The sequence below is a fragment of the Strix uralensis genome, chromosome 19 (assembly GCF_047716275.1).
Source record: "Strix uralensis isolate ZFMK-TIS-50842 chromosome 19, bStrUra1, whole genome shotgun sequence".
NCBI lineage: Eukaryota > Metazoa > Chordata > Aves > Strigiformes > Strigidae > Strix > Strix uralensis.
The window spans coordinates 4,711,293-4,730,009 of NC_133990.1; the positions used below are offsets into that span (position 1 = coordinate 4,711,293).

The 18,717-nt window shown below is 35.8% G+C and overlaps 2 protein-coding genes across 3 annotated transcripts in view; one reads left to right on the forward strand and one right to left on the reverse strand.

Moving 5' to 3' along the window:
- Window positions 1-18,717, forward strand: part of TBCD (tubulin folding cofactor D) — a 129,277-nt gene that overhangs the window by 29,261 nt on the left and 81,299 nt on the right. The gene's annotated exons all lie outside the window — the stretch shown is intronic.
- On the reverse strand, window positions 3,527-7,108 carry ZNF750 (zinc finger protein 750). Its single transcript, XM_074889069.1, has 2 exons — window positions 5,621-7,108; window positions 3,527-5,202 (listed from the first exon to the last, which is right to left on the reverse strand). Exons 1-2 carry the CDS (start codon window positions 7,045-7,047, stop codon window positions 4,485-4,487), a joined length of 2,145 nt encoding a protein of 714 aa, XP_074745170.1. The 5' UTR covers window positions 7,048-7,108; the 3' UTR covers window positions 3,527-4,484.

The window sequence follows — 18,717 nt, forward strand, 5'->3', positions numbered from 1 at the left end:
TGACTAACTTGCACTTTAAATAGCTTATGCTGTTTGTTTCTGATTAAATTTCAGAGGCCAATTTTGCATAATTAATACATGAGTTGTTTAAGTTTTTAATGGGTTTTTGAAATGTCAGGATGGAAAGAAGAATAACAGGGCAGAGGAATTGTTTCTTTGTGTGTTCTGTATGTATCAACGTACACAGAAATAACAATGTGAAAGTAGTAGTTCTTTGTTTTGTGATTTTGGTCAATTTTTTATAGACTTGAAATGACAAAAGCGTAATGTAGGAGTACACATCCACTGTTGGGCACTTTTACAGCAGTATCTTGGGCTAGATGGTTCTTTTGATCTCATCTGGTACTCCTGTGCTGAACAGAGAAGTTGAACACTAATTTTCAAAAATGTAGTAAGTTAGATTGCTAAATCTTTTCTGAAGATCTGTTGACTTGTTCTAGAAGAAACTGTGAAATATGGTATTTAATACAGTTTATTATTCTGTCTCCATGAAAAGAGTTCATGTTCAGTATAGTATCTGTTTTGCATGTGAGAATTTTTGTGCAGCTAGCCAACAGTTGGTTTCCCTTTTCTAATTACTTTTGCCCTTGTATGATAAAGATGAAACAGTTAAAAAAACCCCAACTTTAAGAATGGAAAGTCATCCAAAGGTAAGCCTCTATCTTAGTTCTAACAAAACCGAAACTGTACACATCTGTCAAGGAATCAGGAGACCCTCATGTAATAGAATTTTTTTAATCTAAACTGGAAGTTTCCTGCAAATTTGATATTGTATAGAACTGCAAAAGACATGAGTGAATCCTAGCTCTGCCAGTGGTATGACATGTGCTGTGAAACCACCTCTCTTCACTTTTTAGGTTGTGTTTTTGTATATGTAGAATGGGGATGATAGTTGTATTCTTCACACCCTTCTTTTTCTGCAGAGGTGCAGTGAAGGTGATTTTAATATACATAGGTTTATATGCAGATTTTTGATTTGTCAGATTGTGTACAATGTAGCTTTCTTGGGCTACAGAATAATATAAAGCTAAGATAGGGGGAAAGGGAAGGAGAGAACATAATCATGGCAGCACGGTCTTTCTGGGAAAGAGATAGGCATAAAGGTCTAAGGAAGAACGATTTTATAGGAATTGAAAGTTTCTTAATAAAACAGTGCTGAGAAGTCCATCGGTCATTCTATTAGAAGATGGGTAAGAAACCTACGGAGACTATCTTGACTAAACTGCAACTCCTTTGGTTATCTGATACTCAAGAATGTATTAAACAGAAGGCAGAAACGATGTTGTGGAGGATGACTAAAAGAGGATAGTCGGAATTTGTAGGGACAAAACTTGGAAAGACTGGACGTAAAATGGGATGCCATTAGTGAATAATATAACTGGTAATGAAAAATCATGTTATATCTTCATCAGAGGCAAACCTTTATTATCACTGAGCAGATCTAGGCTGCAGAATAGTCACGGCACACTTAACATTGTCCTTTCTGTTTTTTTTTCCTTTTGCTTTAATGGACCTTGTTTTCCATTTAAATTATTTTAAAAAAATAATTATACTAAATACAGTATATTCTAGTTTAATTTGCAAGTAAGTATGTCTTACTCAGTTTTGCTTTATGTAAGTTAGCCAATCCATTATTAATGCAGAAATTCAAAGTCGATTATAATTATTTGGAGAAAGACAAAGGAATGAATTCTGGAAGTTGGAGGGAAAGTTAACACAGTCATGTTGAGGAATTGTGTTGTACTTTGAAAGATAGACCTATGTTTGAATTGTCCTTAACAAAATGATGTAAGAAATTAGGACAAGTGCAAAGTAGTATTCCTAGTTAGGAATAAGTATATACACAATTCAAGATACAGGGGGTCACTTCTAGGCAGTGTTATACAGGAAAGGACTTTAGAGTTCATGTGGGTCACCAACGTCAATCAACAGTTTTATTTCTCTCAGTAGAATAAGATGGTGAAAAAGAAGTCATAAAGAGAGTGTGGTAATCCTTCCATCTCACTTGATACTAAAATTATGACACATAGGGTACTCATCTTAGGACATTGCACTTAAAAGATTATTTAAAGAAAGCTATCAGGAATCATAAGAAGAACAGAAGGTAAGACTGACAGGGAAAGGCTGAAAGAACTAAGGTTGTTTGGTTGAGAGAAGACAAAGCTGGAAGCTTATTCTCTTCCTCTTAAAAGAAAACCTTTACTTTTTGACAACTATTTTCAGTGACAGCACAAGACTACAGGTAATGGGTATAATTTGCAGCAAGAGAGTAGATAAGCATAGGACTGATTTTCTTATTCTAAAGGAACTGGAGCCCTACAGTGTTGTGTTTATGGAAACTGAGTTAGAAAGATTTCAAGTTAATCAAGGTATGGAGAGCTGTTTGAGTAGTTAACCTTCATGGTTCCCTTCAGCCCAGTTTTTATTTAATTTGAGGAATGAAGTAGACCACCACAGGAGCTTGTTTTTGTGAACAATATTTGTATAGACATGGTGAAGAATAAATCCCTGAATTGTATGGAAAACCACCAAAAAGTTGTTCTTTGTGTCTTAAAAAAAATCAAATTAACAATAAAAGAGATACAAGGGATTGTTAAAAACTAGGGCTAAGGGAAACTATGAAACTTTCTGCTTCCAGAGATGAGTGAGGCAAATACCTTAATGTAGTTTAAAAAACGGCAGTGGCAACACTAGACTCTGTATTTTCATGTTTGAAAATCACGGACTTTGTACCATACATCCCTAAGCTGGAAGCTTTATTCCCTTTAAGCTTGAAGCATATTCCCTTTGTTCAAACTCAGATTGATACTGTCTTTTGACAATCTAGCAAGAGTTTTTCTCTGTGACAGATTAAGTTAAAGATCAATGTTGTTACTCTCTTTTTTGTTTCTTGGCTTAGAAACTTAACCCCTGTAATTTACTGTTTAATGGTAAACTTCTTACAAAGCTCTGACTGAGCTGTTAACTCAAAACACCATAGTGCAAAAAGTTAGGAAAAAAAAATTCTGGGAACTCCACATTGCATTGAATGCAACTCTGCTTCCTTACATAGGTTTATACCTACTAGAAATGTTTAGGCAGATGAGGATGTCTCTTACCTGAATAATGAATCAATGAGAAATGTATACCCATAGTTTTAAGTGAATAATACTTAGTCTGGGTTTGTTTTACTTAGACTGATAGCGCATACTGTGAAAACTTACATGGGGTATTTATATAGCAGAACAGCCTTATTTTAGTTAAACTTTTGTAAAAGTTTTGGTAAGCTGGGCAGCAGCTTGAAGGCAGAGGGAATTCTGAGGGTTTGTCATATGAAGCTAAAGTACAGATAAATGAATCTGCATAATGAACTTCCTTCACTGAAAGAAGCTCCTTTTTTAGAGTTGATTGGTATTCCATGCCAAATTTTACTTGTAAATTGAAAATTTAGATAGCAACTTCTTCGCTAATTTTTCTTCAAAATATGTGGTACAGCTAGTGTAGTGAATGTATTTGTGTTCATTAATGACTTTCCATATATTTTAAGTACAGGTCACAGATTTATTTGAAAAATTGCAAGTGTATATACACAGTTATAGAAGCAGAAAATAGTTTTAGATTGTATGTAGAAGCACACTGAAACAGATAATTAGTGATACATGTATACTGAAATAAGGCCTTCACCAGGAGGGTTTGCCTCAGGTGAAATAAATTATATAAATAACATTTTAGGCTTGAAGTTTGAAGGTTGCCCAGTGTCTGTCTAACCTCAGAGGATTAGGCAACTATATTATTTAGAACTTCAAATTTTTGGTATTGTTTTCGTAGTGGTTCAGTTAAAGGTGAACATAAACTGTATTTGTTAAATTGGTGCAAGCTTTCTTTGCTTTAACTTGAATCTAGTTCTTAGCTGACATAAGAAAAGCTTGCTTATACAAGGTTTAAACTGGCATCTGCCTCTGAGTAACAAAATTTGGTCTGTTGTTTTACATTATGGCATAATGGCAAAGTGCATTCATACACAAAACAGTTTTACAGTAAATTCTAAAGAGCCAGGTTTAATCGTAAGCTTATTTAAACTACTGCACAGTGAATTAAAAAGTTTTTCAAAGAAAAAAGACAAAAAAACCCTATTCAATGAAATTAAGCCTGAAAAAGACTATGACAGTATGTTATTGAACAGTATTGTTTCTAGAGCTTAAACATCTTTTAAGAAAAGTTGTAAAAGTTATTTTACATTAATACAATTGCAAAAAACCTTAAAGATTCATCTAATGTATTTTGGCTTTAGTAATGAATGCAAAAATTCACTCATCAAAATCTGAGCTTATGTAAGGGAAGGTTCGGTTACTTAAAAATATTAATATAAAATTATGAACATTATTTACATGGAAGAGATTGAATGTCTCTTGTCATGGACCAAACCCAAGAGATGGTTTGTAGAAATTTTATGATGTTGCTGGTAATTAGCTTCTATGACCAGAAACTCATTAGAAAGTGAAGTATTAAGATACTCTTGTTCTCTTCCTTAAAGTGAAGACTCTGCTACAGTCATTTGGCCTTACTCTTTTAGTGCTTTGCTGTGATTTTGCTGATTCTTTTTGATTTGTCCTTTTTTGTCCTTTTACTTTTTGATTGCACTGAGTATCCTGAGTATCAGAAGAATTAAGAGTGGCTTCTGTACATGAAGCATTACTGTCCTGAGGACTCTGCCCTTCGTTGTCCATTCTAACTTTGCTCGGGCTGTATGCAGCTAACTGACAGAGAGCTACAGCTGCTGTTTGTTTCTGTTCGTCACAGCTGTCAATTATTCTTAAGTCTTGAGCTTCATTACGGTGAGCTGTAAAAGATTTGTCACAGGCACTGTTAACAGGGTTCTTGGGGTTACATGCATCTGCTCCGGAGGTTTCGTTTTCAGTGTTTGGAGAAGTAGTAGTACCATTATCATGAGACGGACTGTGGAATGACGTTTTCAGGCTTACTGTGTTACAGGAATCTTTTACAGAGAGGTTCAAAGGCATGTCTTGCAATTCCAGAAAGTTCTGACTTTCGGTTTTGGATGTGGCTTTGTATGCATGCTCATGAATAGGTCCTGTGTTTGTGTCAGCCTTTTTTGAAAGGTTAAGGGGAACTATCCCTGTGTCTTCTTCCGTGTTGGACAGTGAGCCTTCATTGTTACGGCATTCGTTCTGTGTATGTGAATCTTCATCAGTGACGTTAATGCTGAAAGAAATAAGGGAAAAAAAAGCATTCACTATCAGTTGGTCTTTTAAATTGTGGCTGAGGAAGTGGGCAGGAAGAAGAGAAAAAAATCTGGCTAAAAGTCTGACAATTTTGTTGTTTCTCCTCTAGCTCCCCCAAGTCCCTTTCACCATACACATTGCTGTAATACAGATAATTTCCTGAAATACACAGACACATGCATCGTAATGGTATTGCAAATACCTGATAGGCTTAAGGACAATGAATGGTCTACTCACTATAGCAACTGTGAGTTGTGCTGTGTTTTGCATAGTTAATACAGAACAAATTATCTCGATGCTGTAAATTTAAATATATTTTAGGGGCATTGCATGAAGTGTATCCATCTGTCTTTGTGTGTCCCTAGTAAATCTGACAGGAATTTGCAAAGTTATTTTACCTGGTAGGTGAATCTCCTCTATCTTGCTGTGTCGGCACACTTTGAAGTAGAGTTGGTTGATCAGTGCTTTTTCTCACAGGTCTGAAAGCTGTGAAGTTTTCTTCTGGTTGCTCATACTTGCCAAACGAGGTGGAAGATGACTTGTTAGAGAGGTCAAATAGGCCTTCGCATGCATGGCTTGTCTGAGTGAAGTTGGTTGGGCTAGGTCTGCCAGGGGAGCCTGTTGCCGCACTTCCTGCGAGAGGGCTCATTTTCGCATTCTCTCTTTCGTTTTGGTCATCTTTGGAATTACTTTTGGCATGCAATAATGTCATTTCTTTTTCATAATCTGCTTGTTTTTTATGTGAACTTAGAGGGTATTGTTGGGATGGGCTTAAAGAAGCTGGGTACAGCAAGGTAGTTTCTTCCATTAGATGAGAATTTTGATCTCTGTTAATACCAGCTACGTGTGAAAATCGGTAAAATGGAGGATCTGTTGGCCTACAAAATCCATATGGTATTGGAGGAGTGGAATGATATTGTTGGAACAATCGATAGTGTTCATATGCAGATGGATTTATGGGTTTTGGAAGTGGCCCAGGGTGGGGAAGAAAGTGTCTTTGATCTTGGGTGCCATAGACAGACAGAGCAGAGTTTTCGCACTCTGAATTACCTGGAAGCAAGTAAGGTGTGTAGATAGCCAGCCTATGCTCATAAAAATGGGGTGAGTACTCAGGAATCATTGGTTGCATGTAAGGTGAAATGGAACCAAAGCCTTTTGTGGGAGCAACTTTATGTGGAAACTCTGGGAGGAAAGGAGAACCTGCTTTCCATGGGTGACTTGGTGCATGAAATGCAGACTTAGCGTGAAAAGGTGAGCTTTTGTTAGAGAGTGATATAATTTCAGATACTTCAGTAGTTTCCGGGCCTTTACTATCTCTGTGTTCTCCTACAGGAACGAAAGCTGAGGGCCTTACAATGCTGTCCAAAAGGGGCGGCATGCTGAGAGTGCTTTCTGTTGTAGTACTGGCAGGGGTTAATTCCTTCTGAATCGCAGGTTTTTGTCCTTGCATTGCTGTGGTTGTTGCCTGGTTTTGTAATTCAACGTTTTCCTTGGCATCTTCTTTTGCAAAAGGATACTGAGGCTTTGAATCGAGATTTGACAGTCCATTTGTGACAGATTTAGAAGAAGTTGGTTTGACTGTAGATTCAAGCTGATTGATCTGTTTGGCCTCCAAGGAACTGGTCTTTGGACACTTGATAACACGATCCTGCTCCGATACTAAAGTAATTGAGTTTTTGCAGAGGCCATACTTCATATGGTTGAAAAGATGGGATTTCTCATTGCAGGTAAAGGGGCACTGAAAGCACTTGTACTTAAATGGCTTTCCTGGTGGTCTTGGGATGTAATGAGGCTTCTTTGGTTTACGTTCTTTGAGGAGACTCATTTTTTTTCTGCTTTAAACAATTAAATGTAATGGTTCTTTATAAAAACTTTCTTGTGGTTAGCTTTCCTCAGTTTTAGCCTCTTGATGTTTCCAGTTTTTCAGGTTTCTAGAATCCTTCTTCCCAGGTGAAGAGAGGAAGCCAACTCCTGTGGTGTCTCACGGAAGAGGGGGTGCCGGAAAACAACACTTTTGCAACTGGTAGTGCAGGAACTGTAACACAAAGTTTTTAAAATTAGCTGTAGTGGAACATTAGAGCTAAATACAAAGTAATACATTCTTTTAACTCTGTTCGTCCTCATATTACATATGGTGTGTTGTGGGTTTTTTTTAAACAAAACAAAAATGCTAGATGCCAGACTTGAGGTAGACATGCATTAAACTTTGACATCCTTCCACACCTAATCATAGTCACAGAAGTGGCCTAATTTTCAGCAGTGCTAGTCACCTGCCACTGCTACTGGCTTGAAGGAGTTTTCTTTGAAAACTGAAGGAACATTCGTGAGGAAGATGAAAGTAGAAATCTAGGAGGAGCTGTTGAGAGAGAAGTGGAGGTGGGTAGGATGAGAAGAGGCAGGTCCTGGCAGCAACTGGATATGGGGCAAGCCTGTCAGGCCGGTTGGGGAGAGAGGAGGAGGGAATTTCCTGCTTTGGTGAAATGAGGGTGGAGTGGATTGGTTGCGCTTGGGTAGCTGACTTGGCTCTTTCTGAGACTGACCAACCCCCTCTTTTAACTGGCATGGCATTTCCTAACAGCCTGATCTCAATGGATACCTCAAAAGTGGCCAATCTCTCGAAGGATAAAACCACACCAATTTTCTTCCTCTTCCTAATTCAATTAAGAGAAATGAGTACTGCAATATCTGACTAATAGAATCTTCTGCTTGATAAACACATTTCACGTTCGTCTGCTGCGTAGCACCTTACCTGTTGCATATAGTTAACAGACACACAAGTGTATTAATTCAGGTAAAAAAAGTGCCTGACAGTAATTGATTTATGGGGGAATGATCTGTCTTCCTTTCTTCAGAAAAACTAAGGTTGTGGATACTTTATACAACCTAATGATTTGCTCAGTAGATAAGTCAGGAGGGCTTGTATCAGCTTGTTCCATTATGTTCACTGATTCTGAAGGCGTGAGAAACTCTCAGAGTCAAGTTCTCATGATTTTATAGGATGTGTTATGGCAGAGATCTAAAAACTGATGATTTCATCATGAACTATAAGCATCATTATCAAAATGATGACTGTTGCAAAACCACGTACTGTATCTATTGTGTTACCCGAAACTACAGGAATACTAATTGTAAGAGTGACTAGGTAGCTTGATATTTATTTTTTTTAAAAAAGCTTTTTACATAGAAGTTTGAATTAGTTTGAAAATACTAAGTTTATGAAAAGAATTGCTGGTAATTACATGCTGTGAGATTTTAGTTCAAGTAGAGATGTTTTGCATTTCTTAAATCAGAGATTATTTAATAGAAAATGACATGCAACACATTATGAAAACCGAAGGCAAAGCTACAGAATTGCTGCTTGTTTCATCAGGTATAGTAATTCTAGCAAATTGTATTAAATGTTGTTTCTGATGTCATAGAAATATTAATTTTGTTAAAATAGTAATTGTGAAGGCGCCTTGAAAAATGCAAAGCTGTTCTGTAAGTAGAAAAAAACAATCAAGCTTTTTCTTAAAATTAACAAATTATTAAATATGCCATAGCCTAATGAAAAAGGAATGTGTAGAGAAGTAGCTTTTTATTTTTCAGGTTTTTGCAAAGCTTTTCTGGTTGTTTGAGTTGGATACTGATACTGTAACATTAAAAAAAAATTGAATTATACAGCAGCATGTTAAAGTCTTGTCACTGGAGTCTGGTTAAAATGGTAGTTCAATAAAAAAAAATCATAGAGTATTTAAAAAATATTTTAAATAATGATAGCCAGAATTCCTTTGAAAGATTAAGAATTATGCTTTTACATTACAAAATAATAAATAAAATATTGAGGCATAGGAGGGGAGGTACAGATAGGGAACTAGTCTTTTTTTTCTGCCTTAAGTGAGCTTGTTGCATTTATTTTTGACTAATGATGTGTAACTTAACGTGGACAGCTTGTAATGGACTCGGTCAAGTCAGTTTGTACCTGTTGTTCTTTATATCTTCTTGGAAGTACTTGTACTAATTATTCTTGAAAAAAAATATTGTTGTCAAAACTCCATTGCATTCTTAGTTGAACCATTTATGATAACAGTCTGAATTTGCATTCAGGTGCAGCACTTATAATAAAGAGATGTTAATTAGATTTTCTTGTTCTGCTAGCTTTCCTTTGCTTAATAATGAAAATTCCTGTGTGTCCTGTTCCCCCCCCACACCCCGACTTTGTACTTGGTATTTAACTTTGATTCAAGTTATTCCTGTTCAACAGAGTATTAACTATCATTTCTTAATAAGATAAAATGCATTGTTGCAGTTTTAATGCTAGAAATCTAGAGCATTGGAGCTTCTTTGCCATGTGTACAGCAGGAGAGAATTAAATAGCTTTTTTTTTTAGTTTTTAAATTTGTTTTGAAGGCATGCTGAGCCCGCAGACAGTAGTGCTCCCAGAACCTGCTGCTGTGACATGAGAGGTGTAGAACGAGTAGTTTATTTTAAAGGGTGTTTACCCTTTTGTAAACTTAGGCTAGTGTCAGCCAGATGAATTTTCTGTTTCTCTCTTTTACTATTTAATCCCTTTTTTTCTCATGGTTTAAAGATGCCAGTAATAAAATATGTCTAAACTCAGACAAGAAGGATAATTTTTCCTCCAATCTCTAAGTTAAACACAGGAGTATCTGGCAGAGGTACATATTTCATAATTAAAAAAAATTAAAACTATTTGATCCCACACATACAGCTGGAAAAGACATTAATGGTTTAAAATAGGTGCTGCCAATTCAAACTGTCTCTATAATAATAATAATGTTAGTTACTTACAGTTGCACAATGTATGTTTTGTGCTACCAGAATTAAAATTTAGTGTTAGAAAGAATAATCAAAATAAATAGTTGCTTTTTCCTTAAATTTGAATGCCATAACTTGTGGTATTTTTTAAAGATGGGAAAAAATTCTCCAGTAACAGAATGATAATTTTCATGTAAATTTTTTTTTAGATTGAGAATTTTTCCTGTATACCTGATTTTAGAAATGCAGATAGTTATATATTATTACAATTTTCTCTTTCTAGTTTTGAAATGTAGTATTATTTATTTATATTTTTATTGAAAACAGGTTATTCAGATAATATTGGTTAAACCTGAGGTTGTCTTTGTTGTTTGTTTCTTGTCAATAGTATACCTCCTCACAGCTTTCCAACCTGTAGCCCTTTCCACCCTGGGACTGATAGCTGCAAGTTTTCTTCCTTCTATTTTTAAAAGTATGTTGTTGCTACCTTCTTGCCTTTAACATATTAGCAAGTTCAGAAAACAAGAATATCGTTTAACATTGTGTGCATGTGTGTGTAGTATAAATATGTAAACAAAATTGTATGTGGGTATAAGTATACACACACTTATGCACATATGTATTCATACACACACATATATATGTACATATATACATGTGCATGTTGTTTTTTAGGTTTTTAAGTAGTCTAAATTGTTTAAGATGCCCAGTTGATCAAAGAGGAAATTTCAAAATGTCTTTTATTACAAGCAGGGATGGTAATTATATTTCTTTTTAGGACACTGCTTTAGCAAACTACGTAACAGTTTGTCATGCACACTCCATTATTATTGCAGTATCCTTTTGGTGATGTTGATCTCTCTGACCAGGAGTACTCACTGGGGTGGAACATTTTGAAGGACATGCTATAATTAAAATATTGTGATGTGGCATTATTGCATAACTCAAGGACATGCCATTGTCACCTACCTAGAGTGTTGCAAGAACAAGATTTGTGAGTTTTATTCTAGCTGAGATTTTCCAGTGATTAACTACCACTCCCTTCTAAACTTCCAGTTCCTTTAAACTGAAAGATAAATTTTAACGCAACTGTTTGTTAATTAGGGGGAAACATGGGTGAGAGGAGTGGGATAGTGAGGACTGACTGGCAAGGAAGCGTGCGTTGAAGGTACGGACTGAAGAGGACTGTGAGCTTGTGTGTGAGTGCGCGCGTGTGTCTGTGTGTGTACGTGCGTGTGAGAGGAAGTGCAGAAGCAGATTAAGTAAGTTGGTTAGGCAGCGTGAGTAAGAAATGAAAATCTTTGAAAATATAAAGTTCATAATTCAATGTCTTAATATACGCTTTAATTGACTAGAGAGAGGATAACTCAAAACAATACAATTTGCTGTGCTAAATTCCCAGAAGCTGGAAAAACTAATAAATCAAAACTGGAGTACCTTATTTTCATACAAGCTTTTCAGATTAACCCAACACTACTCTGTGAAGAATAGTTGCCAGACTAACCATAGCAGTTTTAAGCAATACAGCTTTTTGTCATACTTCAGTATATTAACTTCTTGTATGAAATAAGGTGCTTAAAACACTTTTCACCAGCAGGAGTTAATTATTGTCAAAACTTGCAAGAGTTAGTTTTTCTCCCAAACTAAAATATTTCCCTCTCCTGTTGAAACTTTCTACTGAAAGCTTAAACTGGTGCAATAAATGCACCTGCTAGGAGTAACCTAGGCTTTTGAGACAGCTGAAAAATGAACACCTCTGATTTACTTTTTAGATGTTAATATGAACACACTTTCTTTGAGAAAAATGCTCTAAAGAAATGTACTTACCAGATGCATAGATGTCTGAAACCTTCAAGGTGATCACTGTTGGTAAGCTGTAGCTGTCACTGCTGAGGGAGAAGTACCTGTTCTCTGCTTGATCTCTAAGTGAAACTGCAGGAGGTTGTTTCAGGGGGAGGGACTTAAGAAGTGTAGGAGTTGAGCCCTCGGGGTGTAGAGATGCACCTGATATTACTCCAGCCTGAAGCTACAATTCATTTGTTTGCGTCCACTGCTTTCATTCAGCATTACCTCAGCATCTAAGCTATCGAAGAGAGCTCTTGTCGCTTTTGTGCCCTCCAACAACCAAGTTTTACTCTAAACTGTATTGGCTGTTCTTCTGAGTAGCAATCTGCAATGTGGGGTCAAAAATGGCTTAGGTAATATACTGAGTTTTTAATATATTTAACTTTCCTAGAAGTGACTTGTGAGCAGCAGAGTTGACTATGCACAGGGGGTAGCAAAGCTTAAAAACAATGATTTTACTCCTTTATTAGAAACTGACATTTTTTATTGAATGGCTTTGTAGCTTTAATATTCTTGCTCTTTTTTTCCTCCCCCTCTCCATTTTTATTTAAATCTTTTTGTCCTTCATGAGTCTCCTTTCTGAAGGCGGGACTGAACTAACTCCAAGCTTGCTTGCCACAGGAACCTGCCAAAGCTTGCCTATAATCAACAGTCAAATGTACAGATCCTGTAAACGGAAAGGAGTCACCTCAGTAAGAAATTGATTATCACGTTGATATGTTTGCTTAGGAACTGTGAAACGTAGTGGTGAAAGGAGAAGTCAACTGATCATCCACTGATTAGTGCTAGTACTTGCTTTTAGTTGCATCTTAGAGTATAAATTACAAATTCATTAGTGTATTTACCAGTCATCTAGTGACATTGCTGAGTTGTTTAGTGAAATAATAACCTCTTGCATACTGGTTGTTAAAAGGAAAATCTTTTGATAGTTGTAGCTCTCTCCAAAAACCATTCCTGTTACTGAATGTAAAAACAAAGGAGTTTTTGGCTACTAATTCTAATGTTATTGAGACGTTAAAATTTCTGTTCAGAACTGTTAAATTTAGCTGCATGAACATGATAACCCTCTTGTTTCACCCACTGCTCTATGGATAAGACAGTTGCAGATGATTGAAAATTTTAAATACAGAAGTATGATGAATTTTATACTTGACAAAGTATGGTCTTTTGAATGAAAATTATTAAGGAATTGTCACTACAAAACCTGTTTAGGCGGTGGGTAAAAGTTGTTTCAAAATCAGTCTCTAAAGCAGTGTCTTAAAAATAATTTTAAAGGTGTGGCCTTTATCTTGATGGAATGACTTATGGACATCTACTTTCCTATAGGTACGCAGATCACCATCCTTCCTCTTGCTCTGCCAGTGTAGTTTTCTGGAAAATTTTTCTGAATATGAGCAATCATTAATGTTAAGGTAGAAAGGTGGCTCTTTTTTTTTAATACATTTCTTATTATTATGTTCCTATAATGCATCTTAGCAGTGTAAAAATATGTCATATTACTGTCTAGTTGTTTGTAAATCCTTTGGCTTTATATGGAATAACAAGAGTGTTTGTAGTTCATCGTTCTTCTATTTAGTTAGAAAATGTTTTGAAGGGAAGTATTATATTAGAAATTTCCACCTGCAGAGAAAGATCTTGTAATGTCTGCATTCAGAAGCATCTCTGAAAAGACCTAAGGAGAAAAGTCCTTTGCTTTCTCAACAGAAGATGTTATTCCGTAGTCCTCACTTGGTAGCAAATAGTCTTTCTTTCACATCAGTAAGTTGGCCATATCAATCTACATAACTGTCCTCATTTTTCTTCTGCAAATGTGGATCATTTTATGTTGTCTGTAGCTGAAGGAAGGCATCGTCAGGTTTCTTTTTTTGCATGTGAAGGGGTGGAGGTAGGTTTCCTTGAATAGAATCAGATCAGATTTTTTGTTTTGAAAGAAAATTGTGATTTCTGGCATCTAGAGGAAGCCATTGAAGGACTCCTTTAACGTAGGTGACTGAACGGGGATAAAAGGCAGTAAATATTTGAACTTTGATTTTATTACACACACACACACACCCCCACCTCTCCCTATCCCGCTTCCCTAATGTGCTGTGTGGAGGGGAGACGTGATGTCCAGTTGCTGCCTTGACCCAAGGAAAATAATGTTTTAAATCTAGCTGCTTCCTGGAAGTTGCTATTATTAGTCAGGTCAGCTGAAACCAGCTGTGAACAAAGTAGAACTGGGAAAAAAAGAACAGCTAATGTAAATGCTCCTTTTCTTGGTGCTTGGATGGTATTATAAATCCAAACCTGGGGGAGAAGATTCATTCGTAGACCCTGGAAAAGGAACGTGAGAGCTCCTGTTTGTGATAATACTTCTAGAAGTAATAAATCTTGATTGCAGTGATGTTGTTTCGTCACTTATTTTTGTTAACTCATTATGCTTGCATCCTGAGTATTAGATAAACTGAACCCAGTCACCTGTTGGTAGCACCCTTTTTAGTTTTACCTGAGCACAAGTCAGATTAATTAAGAGCACAAAGATTGACACAGTAAAATTTGGATTTATTGATATTTTTCTTCAAGTTGCTTTTTTAAAAATGTGATTTTTTTTTTTTTTTTTTTTTTTGTATCTCTGGAGAGCTGAAGCTTTAGTTTTATATCTTCTTTGGTGTAGAATATACTTCTTTGTTCTAAGTTCTATTTAAAATTCAGTATCAAATAAGTGTTTAGCTGAATTTCATAGGTTTAATTACTGTAGCATAAAACTGCTATCCTGTAAATGTTACAAACTTCCTTCATGTTTTTATATTAATATTTTGCTCAGCTTTAGCACTAAATAGAAAACAAAATGTCTATTCTTGATACACTACTTACCTAATTTTTATTTTCCTCTTGCACTTCAAAATTCCGTTCCCTAGATGTATGAAAGCGTGCCAAGTGTTGCTCTGGTCAGTTATCAACCTCTCCGTTGATCAGATAATTCTTAATTCCGCTCTAACGCAAAGAATGGCCCTGGTGACTGAGTTGTTCTGCTCTTTTGACTTTACCTTGTATCAGCCAGATTTCTGGTACTGACTTTCAGAGGATGTCCACTGGTTGTCAGTCATCACCAATGTTTCCATATCTTTCTAGAGATGCCTTACAAATTCATGAACTAGTTAGTTATTCCAGGAGGAACGATCATAGGTAGATGTGAATAACCTCACGTAGTTGAATACTGACAGACGTGGAGCTAGTGAAGCTTAGCTTGCCACATAAAGGAAACATCTTAGAGCTGTGTGACTGCCAATATTTACTTCTATCTTTGTCATCTTAGTTATCTATCTTGATGTGTGGCTTTGAGCTAAATGTTCAAGAAAGCAGTTTTTTCTTTCTTTGATCACTTGAGCTGAAGTTATTGACAGATTTTTCTATCTGTATTGGCGTGTTTGGACTAGGTTATTCCATACCATTCCCAGAAGGGGGCAAATGTATTTGAATATAATTGCTGTAACTCATGCTGTGCTCCAGAACATTACATGATTCTTGTACAATATTCTCATAATTATTTTCTTCTATCCCATATGAATAGTTATTAGTCTTAATGCTTTTCGAATAACACCTTTGAAATGTGCCTTTGTTTTTCATAACGATTCCAGTCCCTGACTTTGGAGATATGTCTGGGCAGATTACCTTGCTGATGTTTATGAGCCACTTGTTCATGATTACTAGAGCAAATTATTTGTATGGGAAAAGAATAAAAGCTCAGCAGTTATTAGTAACTGCAGATCATCTTTTTAGATATTTATTGTGGCCTGTACTGTTAGTGTTTGGCCTGGAACTAGGATGATCTTCCTTCTGGTTCCCATCCTCACCCTTGGGCAGTGAAACATCTTGGGGGAAGTAGGTAACATCAGAAACTGAGACTGCAGGCAAAACTATGAACTGTTTATAAGAAGGGATTTTTAATAATCATTCTTTTCATTGATAGTCATTCCAACAGAGTTGTAAAATGTACCTTTCTTCAGTTTCTACTTGATGCTCTGATTATAATTCCCTTTTAAAATTTATTATTTTTAAAGTATTTTTCATGCAGAATATTTTTTCCTTTTCTGCTTTGATTTCAGACTTATGCCAGAGATTCTGAAACAGTTCTTTCACCTAGATGAATTTTTTCTCATAGAATCCAGTAGTAGGACCTGAGTTGTGCCATGTGCAGTTTTAGTATATATGAAGTCAGTCCCGCATATTTTTCTTTGAGGCATAATTGGCGTTGTGCTGCTGTGATGCCACTCTCACAAAGAAAGCAGTGAGGCATATAATGAATACTCCTTGACTCAAAATATTTTTAGCTTTCAGTTATGCTTTGAAACATGCCAAATTTTATAAAGATTATTATGATTACTGAATGTTATCCACTACTTAAAGAAATTTTAAAAGTGGGAAGTATAAGCCAGCAAGTGAAATCTGATGTTTTATTTTATTCCATTAAAAAAATACTAATGCTGCAATTCTCAAAGTCTGTTATGTTTTTGAATTCAAAGTTACTTGTTACCATTTAGCTGTAAAATTTCAGTTGTTTTTAGAACGGATCATGCAGCTAAATTTGCATGTAGGGAAAACTTTTGGGTTTTTTTAATCAAAATGGTCAGAAGTAATTTAAAAATCTTATGATCTGATTTCTACATTTGGAATTGCAGCACTTCTAAACACTGCATTTCTTATTGTACAGCATATGTTAGGGCCAAAAACTTGTATTTCAGTGTGGTTTCAGTATGATTTCACATCTTTTGTTCTGTGCTGTATTTGTGGTTTTGTAGGCTTCAGACTATTATTTATAGGGGTTTTTTATTTAATTGGGTGGGGATAAATACTAAACAAACAAGAGAATCCTAGTTTACTTGAATTTCTGGTTTGCTTGTGAAAGGACGTTATTAAAATTTCTCTTGATGACAGCATAGTATAAACTTTCTAGCTAATAAGGTGTGTCATATATAGGAACATGAAACTTCCTAGGCGTTCTTAATATGTCAGTGGTGAGATTAAAAGTATTCTGTTAAATTCCCTCAACGGCTTGCTGACCACTGAATAGTTGCAGCTATATCTGCTAAATGGCTAGGAGCCTAAACTTTCTCTATTGAAAGCCTTAGAAAGTCACTTAAATGAAATCAGTAGTAGAACTATTAGTGTTTCACAGTCAAAGATAACTTGCTCTTTTTTTGTTGTTGTTGTTCATTATGTGATCCTGTTTTTGCTATAAAAACAGATATGTTTAAGGTTGGAAACATTTGCGTCTCTGAAGAGTAAGAAGAGGAAGCCGGGGAAAGAAGATTAGAACTGCATGGTTACACTTGCAATGAATTGGTGCTTATGTTGGGAAGATTCCAGCCAGAAAGATGTTACTTTTGATCTGCCAGCCTTCTTATATACCCTTACCTATTCACAGTGAATAGACTGAAACAATCCAACAATCCCTCTGTCCTTTTTTAACTCTGGCAACAATGAAAGCAACATTTAAACAGCAGGCAATAATGCTGATGAGATACACAGATAATGGCTAATTCAGAAGTCTGATACTGGCGGGTCAATGCAAGTGATCCAAATCTTGAATTGGATTTTTTTAAACTCAGAATAAATGGAAAGGGTAGACCTAGAGGCTGGAAAAAAACAACTCATGAAGAGCCAGGCTTTATTTCTTCTGTTTATAAATTAGCTTCAGAAGAAAAGGAGAAACAAAAAAGTTCAAGAAGAAAGTAGGGAGCATTGAAGTCTGCCGTTAAGTATTGTTAGTGAGGGGGCTGAAATAGATTTGAGAGGGGACTTGGTGTGTTATGTTGTCTTGAGATTCAGTGACAAAATCAGTGTGCTTTTTACCTTTTCAGAGAGGTCAGACACAGTGCTACCAGTATCCAGAAAGACCCTGGCTTAGGGAAATACTTTGTGTGTTATTTCTGCTGAATTGTTTAAATACGAAACACTGGTTATTTCAGTTGACATTTTTTCTCTGTTTTAAAAATGTCCCATTGTCAAGTATATTTTTGGTGAAAAGTTTTATGAAATGAAGTCTCTTGTGCTGTCAGAAGGTTTCGAATAGATGCAGCTGATGTCAATAGCAGATGCTGTGGCTTTGAAGGAGTATCTGTGTATGCATGACTTCTGTGTCTGCAATTTTAAAATTCCTTCAGCTTCTGTTGCAAAAATTATTAATTTGGTTAGAGTGGATATGTGCTCTGTGGTAGTACTGGATTATCTATTCCTGGTTCAGAGAATGCTTGCATATTTGCTAGTATTGATAAGAGATTGGATTCCTGTGTATTTTATTTGAGCGTAGAGAGAATGGTGCGTCCTGATATTTATATAGAGCTTGATATACTTAAAAAAACACAAAGTCTGAAAAACTCTACACACAATGAAAAAAGGAGCATTTTTGCTTGTCCAATTTCACTGTGCCGTTTATTAAAAGAAAAAAAAACCCTAAAAAAAAAAGTAAAAAAAAATACGTCTTTGAAGTGTGTTCTAGGAAGAGGTTTAATTTAGACTAAGATTTAAGTAGTCTTATAGAAATCTATTGTGTAACTTCTTAAACTTGTTTACATACTCTGTTTTTAAGGATTACCTTCCATGTTTTCATATTCCAGAATAAGTTGTTTGATATTGATTTACAGCTGTCAGGGTTTATGGAGGAGGACGCATCAGGAAGTCAGGCTTCTGAAATGTGTTAGTCCATTCTGTAGTGGTTGTTAATTGTGAGGCTTTTGGCAAGATTCCAGGTACTTTTCATCATAGATACAGGAGGAAATGAAAAAAAAATCTACCTGTCTTAGGTGGACTCCTAGAAAATATAGAACACCCAAACCTGAAAGGCTGGTTGCAGAAGAATTCCTTTTCTCTAACACCCAGGTGAACTTTAAAAATAATGCGTGGTCTTGAAAAT

What these genes read in the sequence shown, in the direction of transcription:
- ZNF750 (XM_074889069.1), bottom strand. Translation starts at nt 7,047, where the DNA reads ATGAGTCTCCTCAAAGAACGTAAACCAAAGAAGCCTCATTACATCCCA. An exon ending in AGAGGAGATTCACCTACCAG is followed by an intron (nt 5,203 to 5,620) that starts GTAAAATAACTT and finishes TATTTCTTTCAG; the next exon opens with CATTAACGTCACTGATGAAG.